Genomic DNA, 20562 nt, shown 5'->3' with positions numbered 1-20562 from the left:
CCGCTAAGTGTCGTCTCGTAGTAGCAAATGCAGTCCACACGGGTTAACAGTGACAACACTTTCCGCTAAGTGTCGTCTCGTAGTAGCAAATGCAGTCCACACGGGTTAACAGTGACAACACTTTCCGCTAAGTGTCGTCTCGTAGTAGCAAATGCAGTCCACACGGGTTAACAGTGACAACACGTAAAGTGTCGTCTCGTAGTAGCAAATGCAGTCCACACGGGTTAACAGTGACAACAGTAAAGTGTCGTCTCGCAGTAGCAAATGCAGTCCACACGGGTTAACAGTGACAACACTGCGTAAAGTGTCGTCTCGTAGTAGCAAATGCAGTCCACACGGGTTAACAGTGACAACACTGCGTAAAGTGTCGTCTCGTAGTAGCAAATGCAGTCCACACGGGTTAACAGTGACAACAGTAAAGTGTCGTCTCGTAGTAGCAAATGCAGTCCACACGGGCTAACAGTGACAACACTGCGTAAAGTGTCGTCTCGTAGTAGCAAATGCAGTCCACACGGGTTAACAGTGACAACACTGCGTAAAGTGTCGTCTCGTAGTAGCAAATGCAGTCCACACGGGTTAACAGTGACAACAGTAAAGTGTCGTCTCGTAGTAGCAGTCCACACGGGTTAACAGTGACAACAGTAAAGTGTCGTCTCGTAGTAGCAGTCCACACGGGTTAACAGTGACAACAGTAAAGTGTCGTCTCGTAGTAGCAGTCCACACGGGTTAACAGTGACAACAGTAAAGTGTCGTCTCGTAGTAGCAGTCCACACGGGTTAACAGTGACAACAGTAAAGTGTCGTCTCGTAGTAGCAGTCCACACGGGTTAACAGTGACAACAGTAAAGTGTCGTCTCGTAGTAGCAGTCCACACGGGTTAACAGTGACAACAGTAAAGTGTCGTCTCGTAGTAGCAGTCCACACGGGTTAACAGTGACAACAGTAAAGTGTCGTCTCGTAGTAGCAGTCCACGCGGGTTAACAGTGACAACAGTAAAGTGTCGTCTCGTAGTAGCAGTCCACAAGGGTTAACAGTGACAACAGTAAAGTGTCGTCTCGTAGTAGCAGTCCACACGGGTTAACAGTGACAACAGTAAAGTGTCGTCTCGTAGTAGCAGTCCACACGGGTTAACAGTGACAACACTTTCCGCTTGCATTGGATTTTCGCTAGAAGAGAACCACTTTTAATGAAAAATACCAAAACAGCGCAAAGTGTTGTCCCTGATTAACCTGTGCAGACTGCGCCTGCAAATCTGGGACGGCACTTAACGCACATGCATTAGACCCAGTTTTCTCATTACATGGCTTATATGATAAACATTAATCTCGTGAAATGCGACGATGAACAGTGATGTTAAAGTGATCAACAATTTTCAGACTATAGTTTATATGAGACATATGTATAGTTTATATAAAGATAGTATGGTTTAAGTCTAACACCATATTTAGACTGCTTTGTATAATTTTGACAACATTTAGTTTCTATACGCATTATACTCTAAGCGTAGTTTTGTGGTGTAGTGTCTCAAAGATTAAAAACAGCAGAACAAAGACTACCGTAAAATGAACAGGTCCATTACGTTGGTTACGAAATAGGTACTGAGTGTAGAAAATTCAATACTGTGGTTCGGACGAATTCCTAGCATTTGGTATTTAAACTATTGAAAATGCCGAGCAAGCATCACATACTTAACTGAGATATCGGATATACGATCTGTAGCAAAGACAAAGAACACATCGTATATGTAGTCCGGAATAAAGTATACCAACTAATGCGAAATTCAAATCAAGGTAGAATACACAGCCATAATTTGATTTTTTGAAACGTAGCAAATATCGGGAAAAGAGCACGTGTTCGATATTTGCTTATGTTATAATACCGTATACATACCTAGATATTCATTTAGTTTTTGTTATTGAATTTCCATAATCGTATATCAATCAACTAGGGATTCATGTACATCTTAAGAACATACAGGACAACATCAGCTAGACAAGCGAAGCTTAAATAATATCAATATCTTACATTTGCTCGAGGTTATCGTCGTATCCTACAATGTCAAATACATCCCACTGTCCTGCTGTTATAAATGTTTTGAAACCATCGCTTAATGTTCCCTGAAAATGAAACAATAGACATGACAATGGATAGGGCTGGGCTTAACTCGGTATTCGAAAACAATGTATACTTTCCCAGCTCTGTGTCATTTGTTTTTCAACACATAATACATAATATTAACCAATCGCAAACATATCCACAATCTGGCGATAATAAGCATAGTTTAAGCTTTGTATAATACATGATACAAGATCAGTCACACATAGATAAAGACTTTAATTTACACTGTATTTTATTTTCATAATTAATACAGTATCTAAAACTTAACTGCATCTGAGACCTGATAATGTTAAACATAAATCTTCAATACGTTTGTGCTTTGCTCTCTGAAAAAGGGGTTTAATGCATGTGCGTAAAGTGTTGTTCCTGACTAGCTTGTGCAGTCCGCCAAGGCTTATCAGTGGCGACACTCTCCGCCTAAAATGGATTTTTGCTAAGAAATGCCTTTCTTTACACGAAATATACCATACAAGTGACAAGTGTCGTCCCTGATCAGCCTGTACTGACAGCACAGGCTTCTCTGGGACGACACTTAACGCACATTCATTAAACCCCCTTTTCATAGAGCACGGCCCATTAAAATGTTTATCGCAAACGAAGTTCTTGTTTAAATGATTGCTATTATCATTGGCAACACTGTTATACATTCACTTTGTGTATACAAAGTGACACAAGTCGACTCATTAGGTACGCATTCTTAGAAATATGTCGCAAATGTTGATAATAGGTTACATGTAATAACACAAGCCAATATAAGGTTATGATCTTATTATTGTAGCCGGGAGGTTAAAATAGTGTGCAGTCAGCCCGGGACTCGAACCAGGGACGTTCCGCATACAAGTCTACAGCTGAGCTAGTGCCGCTTAACATCTTTCCAGCTATCCCGCTTAAATTCAGTTCCTTCGGCTGTATTGGTGGAAAGATATTTGACGGCACGGTTTGCTCAGTTGGGAGAGCGCACGCCTTGAAATCGGGAGGTCCTGTGTTCGCGTGCCAAACTGGCTGCACACTTTTCACCACCCAGCTTCATTATGCTTTATGGTTATAGTAAAGTTAACAGTGTCCTTGGTGAATACGTCTGATTATACTCTGTTGTGTCCGGTTTATGCAAAAAACACCGTACTTTGTTTTTTTCTGTTAAGCTGTCAAAGAATTGCTTTGATCTTTGTCAATAGTCCACGACATTTTGCTGCGTTATCCCTCCACTAGACGTTAATAAATACTTTCAGTGCATGGTCTTATTGAAGAGAAATCCTCCACAACATTGGCTACCGGTTGTAAGTCAGACATACCTCTTAACTTTTATTAACAGACTAATATGTGCTTTGCGACTTTCCCCGGGACGTTCATTTCTCATATAATTTACGAATTTACCTTTTTGATGAAATGAAGTCAGTTTTTCGTAAATTTTATTGGCAAAGCTTGATTCTTATTAAGCTTATATAAGTCACATTTTACTCAAGACCACGAAATTATTAGTTTGAATAAGTATGGGCAAACAATTAAATAATAACGGGCCATTTTAAATGGTATTTGCAAATCCAGTTAGGGTCACCGGAACTAGTATCTCAATGATCATACACATCTTACAGTCTATTAACTGTACCCGTCGACACGATGCTCATTTTTTGATTCTCTTCAAGCAACAGGGTTCGGTAAGTTTCGACACATATCTAATAACTTTCTTTAATTAAGGTTAATATTTCCAATTCTGTGCAATAAACATACCATTCCATGTCAACATTAATTGATTTTTGAAATAAATAATTTGTTATCTGTTTAATTGTGGTGTATAAAGCGTCTTGTATGTTTATGCAGTTTGCCTCTTGCTTTAAAAATTGAATAAACTGTTACAATAATTCATATACTGGTAGTTTCCCCGGAGTTTCAATGTGGCTATATTTAATAAAGCTAAGAATATAACACCATAATGTCGCTGTCGGAGTCAACCATGGCGATGTGCTGAAAGCTGCCGGCGGTGCCGTCGGTTTGCGGCAAGAGCAGGAAGTACTTGCTACCATCCGGCTTGAACACCACGGGGCGAAACTGTTTAAAAATAAAAATGAGGCTCGCCATGGGTAAACAGAGCTTAATGCAGGTGCTTTAAGTGTCGTTTCAAATAAGCGTATGCAGTCTACACAGGCTAATCAGGAACGATATTTTCGGCATTTATTCCTTCCTTTAAAGAAAGTATCTTCTAAGCAAAAATTCAATTTAGATGTTTAGTGTCGTTGCTGATTAACATGAGCAAATAGCAAGGAGCTAAAATAATTGCCAAATTATTGTCTTTTGCTGTTAATAGTTGTTTGCCAGTGGTGCTGTATGTTTTGTTTGTTAAACACTAGTACACCTAGGAAATAGATCACCTATAGATATACATTTGTTGAAATAATGCCTGTCATAAGAGTCCATAACATAACACCATTGAATCATTTGTTATAGTTATACTTAGTTGTGTTATTGCAGTTGTTTTACGAGATAATTAACCCTTTCACACTTAGAAGCAAACTAAAAATGGCTATGCGCAAGCAGCATACAACCAGAACTGAGTGCGAGTAACTCGCAGTCTGTTAAGGGTTTATGCTATTTGCTGCTGATCAGTATCTAAGGGTTGGAAATGAAGCTTATTTTTTATTATCTAGTAACAAAGTTTTTAATTAAATTTAACTTTTTTAGGGACTACATATGCGTCAAAATATGTATCTAAGTTGTAAAAATTTATTATTAAATCTAGATTAATTATCTTTAAATTGTATTATCTATTGAGCCCTATTCAACCGGGTTGCAGTCCACAAATCATTAATTCGTCATGAAGGTTCTTTAATATATCCATGCATAACATTCAGCATAAGCGTAATCACGGCGAGGTGATGACATTGTAATATATGTGATTGCGCCTTTAATGTCGGAAATCAGTAAAGAAGAGTGCTTTTATGATATAAAATAACAAACATTTAAGAATTATTCATTTCTTACCAAGTCGACCCAACCCGTTGTTGATTCCACTCTCAAATTCTGAAATACAAATCTCTCTGAAAAGTGTATTTGAAAACGCGACTCTATATGGGAAGTAAATTACATCAATTTTGTAACACACATCAAGGATATATGATATTGATAGCAAATTAAAACAAATTACAACACTGTCATTGACTTTTTTAATCAAACCAGATCGATTCGATCATATTTCCAACAACGTCAAAACGTTTCCGTTTTATGCTTGATTGCAAACATGTATTTCGTTTAATTAGTATCTACATGTATATGTTCGTTGTGAATGTAGCGGTAACGAAGCAACTATTCCGTAGTCGGCAACAATAGCATTTTATAAGTAAACACAGTTTAAACAGCAAATATGTAAAGTATATATTTAACAGATTATATTCAATACGCCAAGTTCATTAACGTGTAATATGTTACTTTATGATTGAAGTATTTCCGGAAGCCTTTTCATGCATGTCTGCAGCGAAGTCAAATTGCAATATTACACACACGTGCAACTTCACCCATAGAATAATTAATAGAAAATCCAGAGGTTGCAAAATTATAAGAATTTTTTTCTTTGAAATTGAACGTTAAATATCGCTGCAACCAAAGATGGTCTTTGACCGCTGAGCCATGAAGTGTTTTAATTAATTCTTAAACGGCTTATTTTTTCTAAACAAAACATCAATACTTTTTCTACATACTCTTAGACACACGCGTTGTGGCTGTTAGAGAAAACATAAGTTGTAAATGCCCAATACAAAATATGTGTTCAGTAAGAGCTAGGGCTAACATGTTATAAACTACCTTTTTGCACGAGGCTCCATTAGCCTCGCATAGTGATAAAATGGACATGTTCTGCGCACGATTCATCCACGTGACCAGCACGTGACTTTCATCCAGCCACGTGACGGCAGTAAAGTAGTAATCGCTGAAAACAAGACGCTTTTATTATTTAATGTTATTTACTTGGATTTGCATTAAAATACAATATTTGCACAGGTAAGTGACTGAGTACCACACGCGAGTATAACGTCATGTCCGTATTTTGTGCTTTTTTTGGTAGTAAATTGCCGTGTCAATTTGTAATGGTTTAATAACCGTTATTTCGAACCTATCTCACTCCATATAGTGAAGACTATTTTAACAATGCAAGGCTGATTCGTTTCGCATCTGACACTCAGCATTGTATAATCAACACATGTAATGCTATAGACATGTTATTAATCCGTTTATTGACTATTTGAAAAAACAACAACAGTAGAACTGAAACAGCATGGCATATTCTGACAACTTAATGAGTCATAAGCTTGTAGAGGCACGATAAATCTTATTAACATTATTAGTAATATTTACATGTTTTTGATCTCACTTGGAACCGGAATCGTTGATGTTGTGTTAGAAAGTAAATGGACGACCTTTAGCACTACTTTCGGATTTGGCGTTCCTGGCTGAAAACAAAGCCCCAAATAATGAATGCTCACAATAATGTATACGGCATGTGATACGAAATGTTACACGATTCTATGTAGAGAAGTGCCCCTTATTAAACGGTACATTGCTAATACTAGTCTGACTGTGAACAGTCAATTGCTATAACAATAGCGTAAGTAAACGTTAAGTATTTGTCATCAAATAAGCAAAAAATACGAATTTTTGATTTTAATGTGATTATTGATTTGTACAAAAATCTCAAATTAATTAGTTGAAACTAATTTGTATTGTTTTACTAAAGAACATTATTGGCTGATATTGAACTATTGATTTAAGCTTCAATCGTCCAAACCGCACTTATTTTTGTAAACATATGTTGTTTTACATTTCCAAAGTCTTCACCTTCGGATAAGATAGATGTTCAGTTCTGCCGAATTCGTCACCAGTGACGTCATACATCAAAATTTCGTACGTCATCACATCTCTGTCGTCAAAAGAGGCGTAAAGGATATACGAGCCGTCGGGAGAGAACCAGAAGGCTGAATTAGAACGCAGTATTTCCTCTGCAAGTAAATACACAAGACCTCAAATGATTTAAATCCACCAACAAGAGGCTAGTTTTAATTCAGACATAATGTACATGTGAATATTCGATATACTTAAGAGTAAGACGGTGAAGAAATATGTTCGCTCGAGTAAAACTCATACGTGACCTTGATTTCTGAGCGACATTAAACCGTTGACGTTGTTTTAAAATTTACTAGCTGTTTTTTCTTTTCTTATTTAAGCTCGATTGCATTTGTTGTTGCTTATTTGCAACGCTCTCGAGTCCAATTCCGGGGTGTCTTTGGGAAATCTTAACAACGCTCCCACAGTAGGAAGCGTTCCCGTGACCTCCAGATCGCTAGGCGGACACCATATCCACTACGCCACGGCGAGCTTAGCTGTTAATCAGCTGTTAATAACCCTTTTAACTATTTTTATCATTTCTATATAATCAAAATATGGTTCATAAGAATAAACACTCATATTTGGTAACTAATGTGTAAAGTTTTAAATACATACTTTTAACATTGTGTGTAGAGGAATAAACAGACAATTGTGTATGAATTCAGTTACGTATATTACATTTTATTGAAACCGAATTAGCACATCATAAAATTTTTGTAAATATTTACATGCACATTTTTATACTTTGCAGTTTCTTAACATGTAATATTGTTCTCTCTTCTTCTACCATTTCAATGACTTAACATGTAATATTGTTCTCTTTTCTACTACCATTCGAATCTAAAGTTTGTTGCTTTAATCTTTATCCAGTATATTTACAAGCAATGTATGCATTAAACCAAAATACTTGTAATACCATATTACCATCGAACCTTCAACATATACATGCGTTTCAATACAATTTCGTCAACTAAGTACCCTACATTAAATACAAATAAACCGCACCTTCATAAACCCAATCTGGGACGCCGTTGAAGATTCTCTCGATGTCTCCAAAGCCATCAAATGTGAGCTGAATGACATCTCTGCGTGTTGGTTCCCGCATATAGTAAAGGTCGTTGTATTGTACGAAAACCTGGGTCAGAAAACTAACGTATATAAATACAGCAGTGACGTGGTATTAAATCACCACCTGGGTCAGATACAGCAGTGACGTGATATTGCAATTCCACCTGGGTCAGAAAACAAACGTATATAGATACAGCAGTGACGCGGTAATGAATCAACACCTGGGTCAGAAACTATTGTATATATATATATATATATATATATATATATATATATATATATATATATATATATATATATATATATATATATATATATATATATATATATATACAGCAGTGACATGGTATTGATTCAGCACCTGGGTAAGACAGCTAACGCATACAGTAAAGGTCGTTGTATTGCACCAGCACCTGGGTTAGAAAGCTAATGTATATACCAGTAAAATAGCAGTGACGTATTGAATGAAAATCTGAGTTTCAACGCATAATGGAAGTAAGAAAACGCTCACGAAGGCTACTTATTTAAAAGAGACCACATGATGACGTTACTACATGTGTAATAATATATTTGTGTGTAAGAAATACTTAATTAAATGAAAACACGAACATTGTCTCAAATAAACACATACCTGAAGAAGTGAAAATTAATGAAATACGTGACTTGTTTTGTGAATCAAAATAAAGAATTTCGACTTAGTACTTGTCGATCAAATCCAAGAGAACATGAAAATGCAAAGACGTTTAAAATAAGTTGTTAATTTCAAAATGTATGTACTAAATTATATTCAATTTGTATCGGCTTTATGACGTGTTGTGATGTGTATTTACACGGTTAAGTGACGCAAACCCCAACATACTTCTTACCAAACTATGCCCGACCGGGGACCAACGCACCGTCTGAAACTGGTCTCCATGATGGCCCACAAGGCTATGTGATTGTCTTCAAAAGTAACATTGACGTTTTAAAAATTAAATCAATTTCTAAAGATACATTACACTTAAATTATCGAGTCTTTACACGGTTGCGCCGTGCTTTTTCAAGCATGACATTTGTGTTATGATTTATTTTATCCCTGGGATGCACAGACGAAACAGATAACACATTTGTGTACATTCACCTTAAATCAATTTAAATGATAAACATTAAGTTTTATTCACTCTCCTGTTTAATGGACATTTTATGTAAAACAATTGTAAATGTTGTTTTACTTGTTACCATATTTCTTTATGCTGAACTAATATTGTTTGAGTCTAATTACCAATCCAAAACCACCATTATCAATATCACAACGACTTCAATCTCAACTACTTAATCTCAAATTTGATGTACACGATTTACGTTGACGTCTAAATGTTGTATCCTTTACTATTTACATGCAATTACTTAAGTGTAAACATGGATAAAATGGCGTTCATTTGAATATATCAGCAAATGGATATTAATTAAATAATAGAACTGTATTGACAGTTTTTAGCAATATTTGATCACTAAATGTCTTATAGCAAACGTGTTTAGTAAAAGGATTTAACTTTTCTTACTTCGTGGTTATATTGATGACTTTATACTTGGATAATGTGGAATGTCGGTAAACCTGCAATAAACATGATTTACATGGTACGAAGATACGTGTTTTGGTCGCCAAGTTGTTTTATATGCTAAAACACTTATATATTTACCATTATGATCCAATCACAAAATACATTTGTATTCGAAGGTAAGGCGGTTATATGTAGAACGGTTGGTAAGAAAACTACAATAACATACATGTATATAACAGGCCATAAAGCTACATGATGAACTCCATTACACTATGAATATTTTAAATATATGGTAAATACAGTAGCTTTAAATAAATGCATTAGATAAGCTTATTCAACTCACGTTATAAATGTTATACTGGAACAGGGCAAACATCCCATCGGCGGATATGCTGAACTGGTCTGTATTCAATACTCTCTAAAATTGTATAAATGCGTTTATTTTACGGAATAAAAGGGATGTAGAAAAATAAATACTCATAGAAAAAGAGGTCGATCAAATTAGCAATAATGAGAAAGGTTGATATAATTAGATTGAGTAAATGAGTGACTGAGTGAGTGAGTGATTGAGCGACTGAGTCGATGCGTGAGTAAACTATTAAGTGAGTGATTGAGAGTGTTTTATAGTGTGAATGCGTGTGTAAGTAAGTGAGTGACTGACTGAGTGCATGAGAGACTAACAAAGGGGTGTGTGTTTGTGTGTAAGTGAGTGAGTGAGTGACTGACGGAGTGATTAAGTATGTGAGCGAGTGAGAGAGGTATGCGTGCTTGACGTGAGAGAGTGAGAAGAGTGTTATAAAACATTCAGATAACGTATTTACAATTAAACAAATATTTGCTAAATATGCAATATACTTAGTTTTATTAAATCGTCATTTTCAAAGCTCTGTGAGTAAATTCAATAGCGATAAGATGTCGATTATGATCATTTACACTTTTGTGTAATATTTTCCTTCGCGAACACGTTTGATGGTTGAAACGTATTTCAACCTGCTAAACATTTACGATTTTCACGGAACGTTTTGAGTAAGTGGCCAAAACTTTAATCGTTGTTATGTTAATTGCTGGATTTATGTTTTGTCATGCAGACAGGAGGGACGCCCGTATTATATAAGGCTTCCAATCTGTGGTCATGCACTGTACAGGCTATTGATCACTTAACTTACATAGGGTCTAAACAATCGCTCTCCTAATAGTGTGTCTTGAGTTTCAGTGTTCTCATACATAACAACAATAAAGTTAGGTTACTTACGAATGAAGAATTATCAAACAAAGGCTGCGTTATGTTTGCCTTGCAATCATACTTGTGGACGCCGCCATCTCTGGATCGATACAAAAATGTATCCTCGCCTGAAATAGAAAAGCATAACCATTACACAAATACATGTAACCATACAAAAATAGAAACACTATATTCGTCTGCAGCTTTAAAAAAAACCGCTTACAGCCCGCTAACGTTAATGTCGAAAACACGCCGTTTTCAGTAAATACATGTCTGTAAATGTGCTTTAAACAATTAAGTTTGTGAGTTTGGTGTATCCATTATAGTCAGGTTCACAATGTCAATAAATTATATTCCGTTCAAAATCATGGTAGATTAGCAAAACTATACATTTTTGGAAAGATTATTACATGGTCAATCTGAAAATCAATGTTTACATTTGCGCTGATACCTGTATGGCCGCCATTTTGGATTTTCAAAATGACCGCCGTAAAAATACATTTTTTACTCTATTTCTGCCTCTAATAACCCTAAAAACTTTTTAAAATATACTAAACCTATGTGTTCAGGTACAAGGAATCCATTGGTTACATAATCAGACTTCTGACTGTAACAGTTCTTTCTTTTTTCAGGAAATATGCATCCAGGGAGCAGCCATTGATACAAAAATATGTTAATATTTTATTTAATAAAAATGTTATTGATACAAAATCCTGTCTAATGCCTTCATCTACACAGGTAGTCATATCATTCACATCTACACAGGCAGTCAATAACCAAATATACACAGGCAGTCAATGGCATCAAACATACACGATTACAGAATATGCCATTTAAAGTTCGTCATCACTGTCATCACTGTCCTGTGTTTCGTATCCGACAATATAGTCCGCGTCGTTTTCACAGTCCGTTCCACACAAGTCCGGTGCAAGTTAAGTCATTTCTTCTGCATGAGCACCGCTGGGTTGAGCAATTGGCTTTGCATTGACATCTGACTGACTCGACAATGGCCTGCGGAGCTGGTAGAACCTTGGTGGTGATAGGGAGTATATGGCCTTTTTCGTCCTGATGGTAGCCATTTTTGAATGGGTCAAACTGCTGTTGCCAAATGACAGTGGCTTGGTACTAAACTCTACTCTGTACTCGCACACGTTCAATGTGCTCCTCAAGTGCACCAGTTGTTGGAGGCAACTTGTTACTTTCTGCCAGATGTTTGCAAAACAGATGCCATCTTAGGTCAGGAATACTTGCAATCTGAATACCTTTTGGGCAATACGCTAGGCATACAAAGCTCTCCAATGTTTCTAATATCTCATGCGTTAGGTCACCATCTTCCGGTAGTTTCATCAGTGCACTGACTACGTCCCTTTCAGCCTTGATGTAGTGTTGAAACCACCTCGTTTTACCCACTCCTGAGAATCGACCAATATTGTCTGCTCCAGTAAACGCGTAGAATATCGGTAATGCTGCTGCCTTTTCTCTTCCTAGCGCTCTCCAGATTGGCCCTACCTCCACGGTTCCTGATACCATCGTCATCGATGTGTTTTTGCAGAGCTTGTCATAGGCTGCAATAGCCAGAACCAGGACGTCTGTATCCGGGGTGAAGAAGACTAACTGTGCTTCAGGACAACGTTGTGATGCTGCCGCTGCTAAGCTGATCATCAGTGTGTCAGCTTCCTCATGTTTGTTTGAGTCAAACTGCATGCTCCGATTGCTTCTAGTGTGGCCTGCTGCTGACGCGATGACTAACTTTGGAGAGTTTGCATTGTACTTGAGTGTTGCCTCAGCAAGGTACACTGTTAGATCAGCTTTCGTCTTTTCATGATAGGAAGCGACCCATTGGTATATGTTTGATGCTTGTGTCATCCGCAATCTGGTATTGAACAGGGTCTTTGCCTTGTCGTTTTTCTCTGGTTTTCTGCTTCAAGGAGTCTGACTTGTACGTGTCGAAGACCAGGATAATCTCATCGGATCCTGCTGTCAAGGTCATGAGGCGGTCATTGAAATGCTGGCCGAGATCTTTGACTGTGATGATTGTCGCTGGTTTCGTTGTCATCTTCTGGACTAGCACCATTCCCTCAACAACAGCGATTCTCCGACTCGTAGATGGTCCTTGAAATGGAGTTACTGCATCGACAATATAATCAGTCTGTTCTGTTGTTTCTGCTGCTTGAGCATCAGTAGGATTTTCATTCGTTTTGCTTTAGTTCTCGAGGCTATGGATCAGCTTTGACTCATTGCATGGAAGGATCGAGCCATCAGGTGCAAACAGTGCTTTAGGGGTAAGAGTGAACTCATAGTTCCCAATAGAATTCTTCTGATCGATGTCACGGTTTGATGTGGCTAGTACCATCAAACGACCGTTCAGGTCTTTCGTTTCTTTCAGATCGACTGACTGGTCACGGATCTTGACTGTTTGCTTTAGGTTTCCTGATATGTACATTTTGTTATTCTGCTTCTTGACTGGTGCCCACAAACTGACGTCTCCATTAATGCGTTCTGCAACGTAATCCTTATAGAGCTTCTGGCCGGTATCATCGATATTCAGAATCTGTGGGACATACTCTTGTGGAACATAAGCATGTGTGATGAAGTTGTAGAGCTGGTCACCCTCAGCAGCGAAAGGATTGCCATGACTAAGTATGGCAGCCTTTATCCGGTCAACATTTTCATGCTCTTTCCTGACGGCACTTGGTTGTAAATGATGATGCTCTTGTGGCTTGTCAGCAGCAACATCGAATTGCTCTTTGAATTCTCCTGAAAGACGTGCCATCTCTGGTGTGGCCAAGAAGAACCACTGACGAGCATTGGCATTATTGGAAATGCCAATTAACCCAGAGTGGATCTTCATCATCCTGTTGATTTGTTCACATGCGTGATCTGCTCCAATAGAGACAAATGGGATGACACTCTTGGTGACAGATATGTTTCCGTCTTGAAGTTCACGCCAGGTTTGTGGATGACTTGTCTTCAACTCATGCATGTCTGCGATGTACCGTGGCCAGAGACGCTTGTATTTTATTCGATCCAAGGCGAAGAACAGCTTGCTTAGTGCCTCCCCTGCTTGAAGGTGGAGAACAAAATCTGAATTCCTGGATGCCTCGACAAAGTACAAGATGGTTTCAACTCGATGGATGTAGTTCATCAAGGACTTGAACAGCGCGTTTGTAGATTTCTGTGCTTCCCACGTTTTCAGCTGTTGAATGACATCTTCGTTGGTGAGGGTGTGCAGAAGCTCGTCATTGGCCATAGTCACGGCTCCTGGATTTGTGCTTCAAACAACTGCTGTTTTTGCACAAGCTTCGTGGGCCTGATCTGCTGGTATCAAGCAAATGGATTTAAGGTTGGGCTTCTCTGTGAAGAATTGTTCCAGGACAAGTACATATAGAGGCTTAGAGCCATGTAAATATGGTTGTGCCCCCGAAGGGTTCTCTTGAAGTGGGCGCACTTGAGGATCTGTCTTGTTGTGGCAGAGCCGTATACATCAGCCTCAACCAATGCATCGTCTATCCCTGAGTTTTCTATGGAGGTTCCTAGAGCTCTCAGCGCAGCCATCACAGTATGTAACTCACCCAGTCTGGGGACAACTCCTCCTTTCAGATCAAGTCTTGCATCCAGCAACTGCACTGCCTTCTCGTACAAGGCCGTGTCGAATGTAATCACTGTAGGGAATTCTTCACCAACGACCAGCGTCTTCAATTCTGACGCTTGCAGGATCACAGTCAGCATCGTAGACCACTCGTGTGCAACTTCTGGCAGCAGTGGTAGTGCACCAACTTGGGTTAGAGATTGGCCAACCAACACTAGCGATTTGAATCCTGCCCAACCTGTTAATTGGCTTCGTTCTCCATTCTCCTTTGCTCTAGAAAGAGCAGAAGCTATTACCCAACCTAGGTTGGTCAGTTCATATGATGCAGGAACACCTGTGTTGTCGACCACAAACTTGTTCGCTCTCCTGTCTGGCCCAGGCTTTGGTTTGCTGCATGGCTTGATGGGAACATGATACGGAAGAACCGATAGGTTCTTTGCCTCACGAGGTTCCAGGCTGGGTGCGATGGTTTCTCCAGTAGCATTGCCTTTTGATACACAGCTGTGATTGTCCCATGTGTGGTTCCTTTCCCATCAGCTGTGTCCTCTGCAAAGTCAGTGTTGTCAATAGCAAAGAACACAAACGACCCTTTCTTGAGGAACGGTGGTACATACAGGCCATTGAACTCTCTTGTATTTTCTACAACAGCATTGGCAATTGATGTTTCCAGGAGCAGGGCACGCCTATAAGGTACACAATAGTCATGTTAGTGGAGGAGGTGCACCAACTTCTTGTTTCTGGTATCATGGTGAACACTAAGTGCCAACCCTAGAACCTGTGGATTTTCTCGTACAGACTGTGTCCGGAATGTGGCCAGTGCATGCTAGGGTTTGTGTTGTACCTGCCTTCGGGTCTTGAAAGCATACATTATGTTCTGACTTATGGTCAGTGCTGATCTGTATCTCATTAGTGGCGCAAGAATAACAGCTTCGATGCCACATTGCTTTAGCTTCGAGCATCGTTTGTTTTGTGCAGTCCTGGAGACGTCTTTGAAGGGTAACATATTCTCCATCCTGTACGCTGGCTCTGTCGGCCACTATGTCCAGTAACTTCTGGTACGATTCTGTCCTGGGATTTAGAATAACTGTCCCTTTGTTATTGTTTTTCTCCTGGCAAATGGTGCACAGTTTCCAGCCTGTAGACTCCTTGGACGTGCCCAAAGACAACGTGCTTCCATCAGGATCTTCACTCATGATGAGCTATGCACTGAAAACACAAAAGAAAAAACCCCACTATATACACCTCCACCAATTAGATAGTGTAACATAAATACTGTAATAAAACTAACACGTGAGCAGTGTATGTACTTTTATGACGGGCAAATGAAATGACTTAATTAAAATATGAAAACAACATTTTGATTGGCCAGCTTGTATATATACTAAGGTAATATAATGAGCATAGAGTACGTAGGTTTATTATATATGTACTCTATGCTCATTAGTTTCACTCAATGTAAATATCTCTGTCATCTACGGCTTTTACTTGTAATATCTCTGCACTGTTGCGCTCTCATCCTAACAGAGTAATAATAGTTATAGACTCATCCTCATAACATATAGGTAAGAAAGCGAATGCATAGAGAAGGGCGAAATATACCAATATATATATATTCAATATACATATATATAATATATATACTCAATATACCAATATACCAAAATATTAACATTTTTTGTATCAATGGCTGCTCCCTGGATGCATATTTCCTGAAAAAAGAAAGAACTGTTACAATCAGAAGTCTGATTATGTAACCAATGGATTCCTTGTACCTGAAAACATAGGTTTAGTATATTTTAAAAAGTTTTTAGGGTTATTAGAGGCAGAAATAGAGTAAAAAATGTATTTTTACGGCGGCCATTTTGAAAATCAAAAATGGCGGCCATACAGGTATCAGCGCAAATGTAAACATTGATTTTCAAATTGCCCATGTAATAATCTTTCCAAAAATGTATAGTTTTGCTAATCTACCATTTTTCTGAACGGAAAAACATAGTAAACCAGACTATTAGTCTAGAGTCTTTATTGAAGAAGACTTTTTGGTACTGAATCGCAACATTAATACAAACTATCTGAGTGTGAAGGAGCAAGACAAATTGTTTCAATCCATACTCGATTTGAACTTAAAACTTGTTGTATATAAATCAGACGAACAGTAATGGGTGTTCCGTAATTAGCGACGGACTTAATTCAAATTGTTTAGTGAACAGCTAATGGAAACATCGTAAATATTTATAATAATTACGCATACAAACTACTTAAGACTTTGTAAATTCAATAATTATTTTTACACCAGTGAAGGCAACCGGCACAAATGCAATATAAATGAGGTGAGCTCTTATGAAATTCTATGAGCATTCTTGAAAGCGTATACATCAGCCATCGAGTGTGTTAAAAATTGATATTTCAAAAGATTAGAATCGTTAAAAACGTATTAAATTAAAAGTTTTCAGGTATGCATGAATACATGTCAATTTGTTTTGACGTCTCTTATATAATTTATACAACTACCGAAAATAAAACTTATTGCAAATGTTGGAGCATCTTTATACTGTCGTAAATATCGAATTTTTATAGATTTGATTTTATGAGACACCGTATTACAGTTGTGGACATGAACGGAAGCTATTTGATGACAATTACATTTGGTTGATTTTTCTTTTTATTAGTCAATCCATATATATCAAGCATTTATTACATCCCGACCAACGATCGTACAGCACCTCTAACATCCATCAAGATAAACAACCAGCTTTTGTTTAAACTGAACTATATGCGTGATGTTGACTCACATCAGTTGTTTTCCGTGCGGAACATTGATTGAAGCTCTTATTAATCATATATATATATATATTGCACATATTGCTACTGTAGCCTTTCAGAATAAGGAACTGTGTTCAAATTACCAATTGTCGTAAAAGTGCAAACACAACATTATACAAGTAGCTCATTAAACTTGACTTCAACATGATCAATGAAAAAACATATACTAGACAACACACTAATACTAGACGCACTGCAATAAACATTGGATTAATTATTCAAATACATTCGAATTTCGATTGTAACTAAAAAACTACCTATGCAGTGCATCTGTTTTGTTAGCATGTTTTAAAACATGTTGCGGACTGAGCAGTTAGGTTTTCATGTAGTTGAATGATTGCATGTGCATGAAATATACACAAAGTCAACCTTCACCTGCGCCAGACTATGAAAAACCTTATGATACCGTGCAGATGTTTTTTTATAATTTACGGTAAACAACCAATTCCAAAACAATGAGGCAACAAAAAACTGCACTTGAAACCACACAACATGCAATTTAAACAAACACCTAAACAATGAATGAATATGAGAGTTTCGTGAGAGTACATAACTTATTCATGGCAACTCCACAATAAATGTTCAATTTAAAAGATGCAATCTTACCTTTAATCATAATAGGATTGAACGTTTTTGGTTCATATTCGCCTTTGATGAATCCTCTAAAGTCTAGCTTCTTTTTTACGAGCTCATCTACTGTCTCTGTTAACAGTGAACTGATATTAAAAACGGAGTTGATCATTGCATCGAAGAACATTGTATCAGTTGTTAAATGTATACATTATAAGTGATTTACCCCATTCTAATGCACGCATTATTGAAATAATAATTATTGTTTAAGTCAGTGTAGGGAACAACGTGAGTACATCTCAAACACGCTGTAGTAACGTCATTTTGCTTATTAACATGAAGCCATTGATGTTCAGCGTGGTCTTCAACCACGTTATTTTCATGACTTTCTACATAAGACAGACAACTAGGAACGTGATGATCAACAAGTATTGTTAAATACGGTTAAGTCTATTTGCTGCGGACAAAATCCTTGACCACGTTACAAAGGCACGTAGGTTTCGGTCTTCTAGCTTCTTAAAAAAGCTCTCTGAATTCAACACTAACCTGTATGCTTTATATATACAGTATGATATTAAAACTTATGATACATTGTTTGTAAAGCAGTGCAAAGTTGTTGATATTTATTTGTAATAAAGCTGTCGGTATAAAATGTCGTGATATAATGTCGTGAATAGACAACTAGACTTAGTACTCTGTTCATACAATATCGGTGATGGTTTTTCAATACGAAATATCTCAAACATATCAAGTCAGTACAACTGCTGGCGCGGCGACAAACCAACTACGTCAACATTAAAAACCAACTCTCACAAAATTATTTGTCGTAGAAACATTCTGAGGACATACTTAAGAGTTCAAGTTCAATTTACTATTTAGTCGAATCGTAGGGGTCCTTTCTTCATCCAAGTATTACATATTGACCGTGCTATGTGAAAAGGGGGTTTAATGCAATACAATCCGCACAGGCTTATCAGGGTCGACACTTTCCGCCTAAACTGGATTTTTGCACAGAAGGATCTTCCTTTAAACGAAAAATACAATAAAATCGGAAAGTGTCGTACGTGAAAAGCCTGTGCGGACTGCACACCTAGCGATGCTCATATCAATTCGTACAAATGCGCTTGGCGTTTATCCTTACCGATTGTGCAGAAAAGTATATGAACTACTGTTAATAGCTTCGATCAGATTGGCTATTGTTGGCTATCTTAACGTGACCTGATGCAATCGGCTTAGATATTCACCAAACAATTCTTAGACATATCTTAGACTTAAGAATAAGAATACAAATATTCGTTTAATAAACATATTAAAGAGGGGCTTCAATTTTGCGTAAAACTTGGAATTCATCACCTCTAACAACACATAACCTGTTATGGACATTGTGTATTTCAGATATGAACCATTGGTATCCTACTCATATCAGAATTGAGAATGTTCTCCGGGATCTAAGTATGTTTTAATTATTGTTAAGTATTTATCCAGCCAATTGATAGTATAAAACGACAAAAAGTTTTAGTTTATTTATAAATTGTAACTAATCATTCTTACTAGGTGTGACCAGAATGGTTGCAGTAACTATCAAGGCGATGATGGTCAAGATTACCAACATTGCAATGATGATGCCTCGCCAGTTCCTTTCTCTTGGGTTGTACCCACCAGTTCCTAAAATAGATAACATATACGATTAGTTTGAAATTTACTATACTATAAATGACAGAACCATAATCATATAAATGATTTTTTGCATCAAAACTATTCATTTCACCACTATCATAATGACCCAATTCATATTGTCTTCAACGTCCACTTCATTGACATTTCTTATCGACAAAATCACTCAAATCAGCACATGCTCATCATGATCGTCTTCATTATTGTCATCTTCTTTGGCAATGTACTCTTTCATGCATTACAATTATTTATATATCATCATATAAAACATCTCAATCATAAAACAAAAACATTATCATTATCGGCATAGTTGCCGTCTGTGTGGTCTGATGTTTTCATAAGCATCCCTGTCTTTTGCAGAGTTGGTACCATTCAACAAAAGTACTCATTTCTCTGTATACATTTAATTGTCTTAACTGTTACTGAACGCACTAGAGCGGCCATTCCAATTTAACATTGTTAAAATATACAAGATTTGTAACAGATAAAATAACACACACTTTGTGTTTTTGGGTGTAGAAAGAACGTGATCTCCATATTCTTCAAACCTAGCTTATGAATGTTTTAGATTTGGAAAGATAAACATTTAATTTTTAATTGTTATGTCATCATAGAATCCACCGTTGTTGTCCGACGCAATTTAAATTTGAACTTGCATTTAGCAGAAGTCGGCGTTTTGCGTGTATTAGCCGTCTCCCAACTTCAAAGGGTGAGGTCAAAACTAGAGGTTTAAGGTCATATTTTAGAATGTGTGGAAATCCGTGCCGTATGTACACACGTCTTGTTGTGTTCTATTCCTGAGTATGCTATTCTTAGATTATAGAGAAAGTAATTACATATCATATTTGTATCCTATATACTATTACGATTACGCAAAAGCAGTGTGTTATACAAAATAATTGGATGTGCATTCGCCTTTAACCATGACAACTCAGTGACAAATACGAATACGGTCCGTACCATTTTATAGATTAGGCATCGTTATCAATTATATGGGCATTTTGCCTATGGTCAGGATCATGCTTATTGGACATAGATATCACAGCGAGTACAAATGTGCGCGACACATAATCCTACATTTCTGTCGTG

At 37.4% G+C, this 20562-nt stretch overlaps 1 protein-coding gene across 1 annotated transcript in view; it reads right to left on the bottom strand.

The window, feature by feature from the left end:
• Positions 1-20562, bottom strand: part of LOC127849332 (dipeptidyl peptidase 4-like) — a 145341-nt gene that overhangs the window by 8612 nt on the left and 116167 nt on the right. The window contains exons 9-14 of the mRNA XM_052382063.1: positions 6939-7099; positions 6459-6553; positions 5910-6033; positions 5094-5132; positions 4044-4163; positions 2025-2116 (exon numbers count right to left, since the gene is read on the bottom strand). Coding sequence (XP_052238023.1) covers positions 2025-2116; positions 4044-4163; positions 5094-5132; positions 5910-6033; positions 6459-6553; positions 6939-7099 — 631 coding nt within the window. The remainder of the gene's footprint in view (positions 1-2024; positions 2117-4043; positions 4164-5093; positions 5133-5909; positions 6034-6458; positions 6554-6938; positions 7100-20562) is intronic.

Source organism: Dreissena polymorpha, chromosome 10 (genome assembly GCF_020536995.1).
Source record: "Dreissena polymorpha isolate Duluth1 chromosome 10, UMN_Dpol_1.0, whole genome shotgun sequence".
NCBI lineage: Eukaryota > Metazoa > Mollusca > Bivalvia > Myida > Dreissenidae > Dreissena > Dreissena polymorpha.
This window is presented reverse-complemented; position numbering and strand designations above follow the sequence as displayed.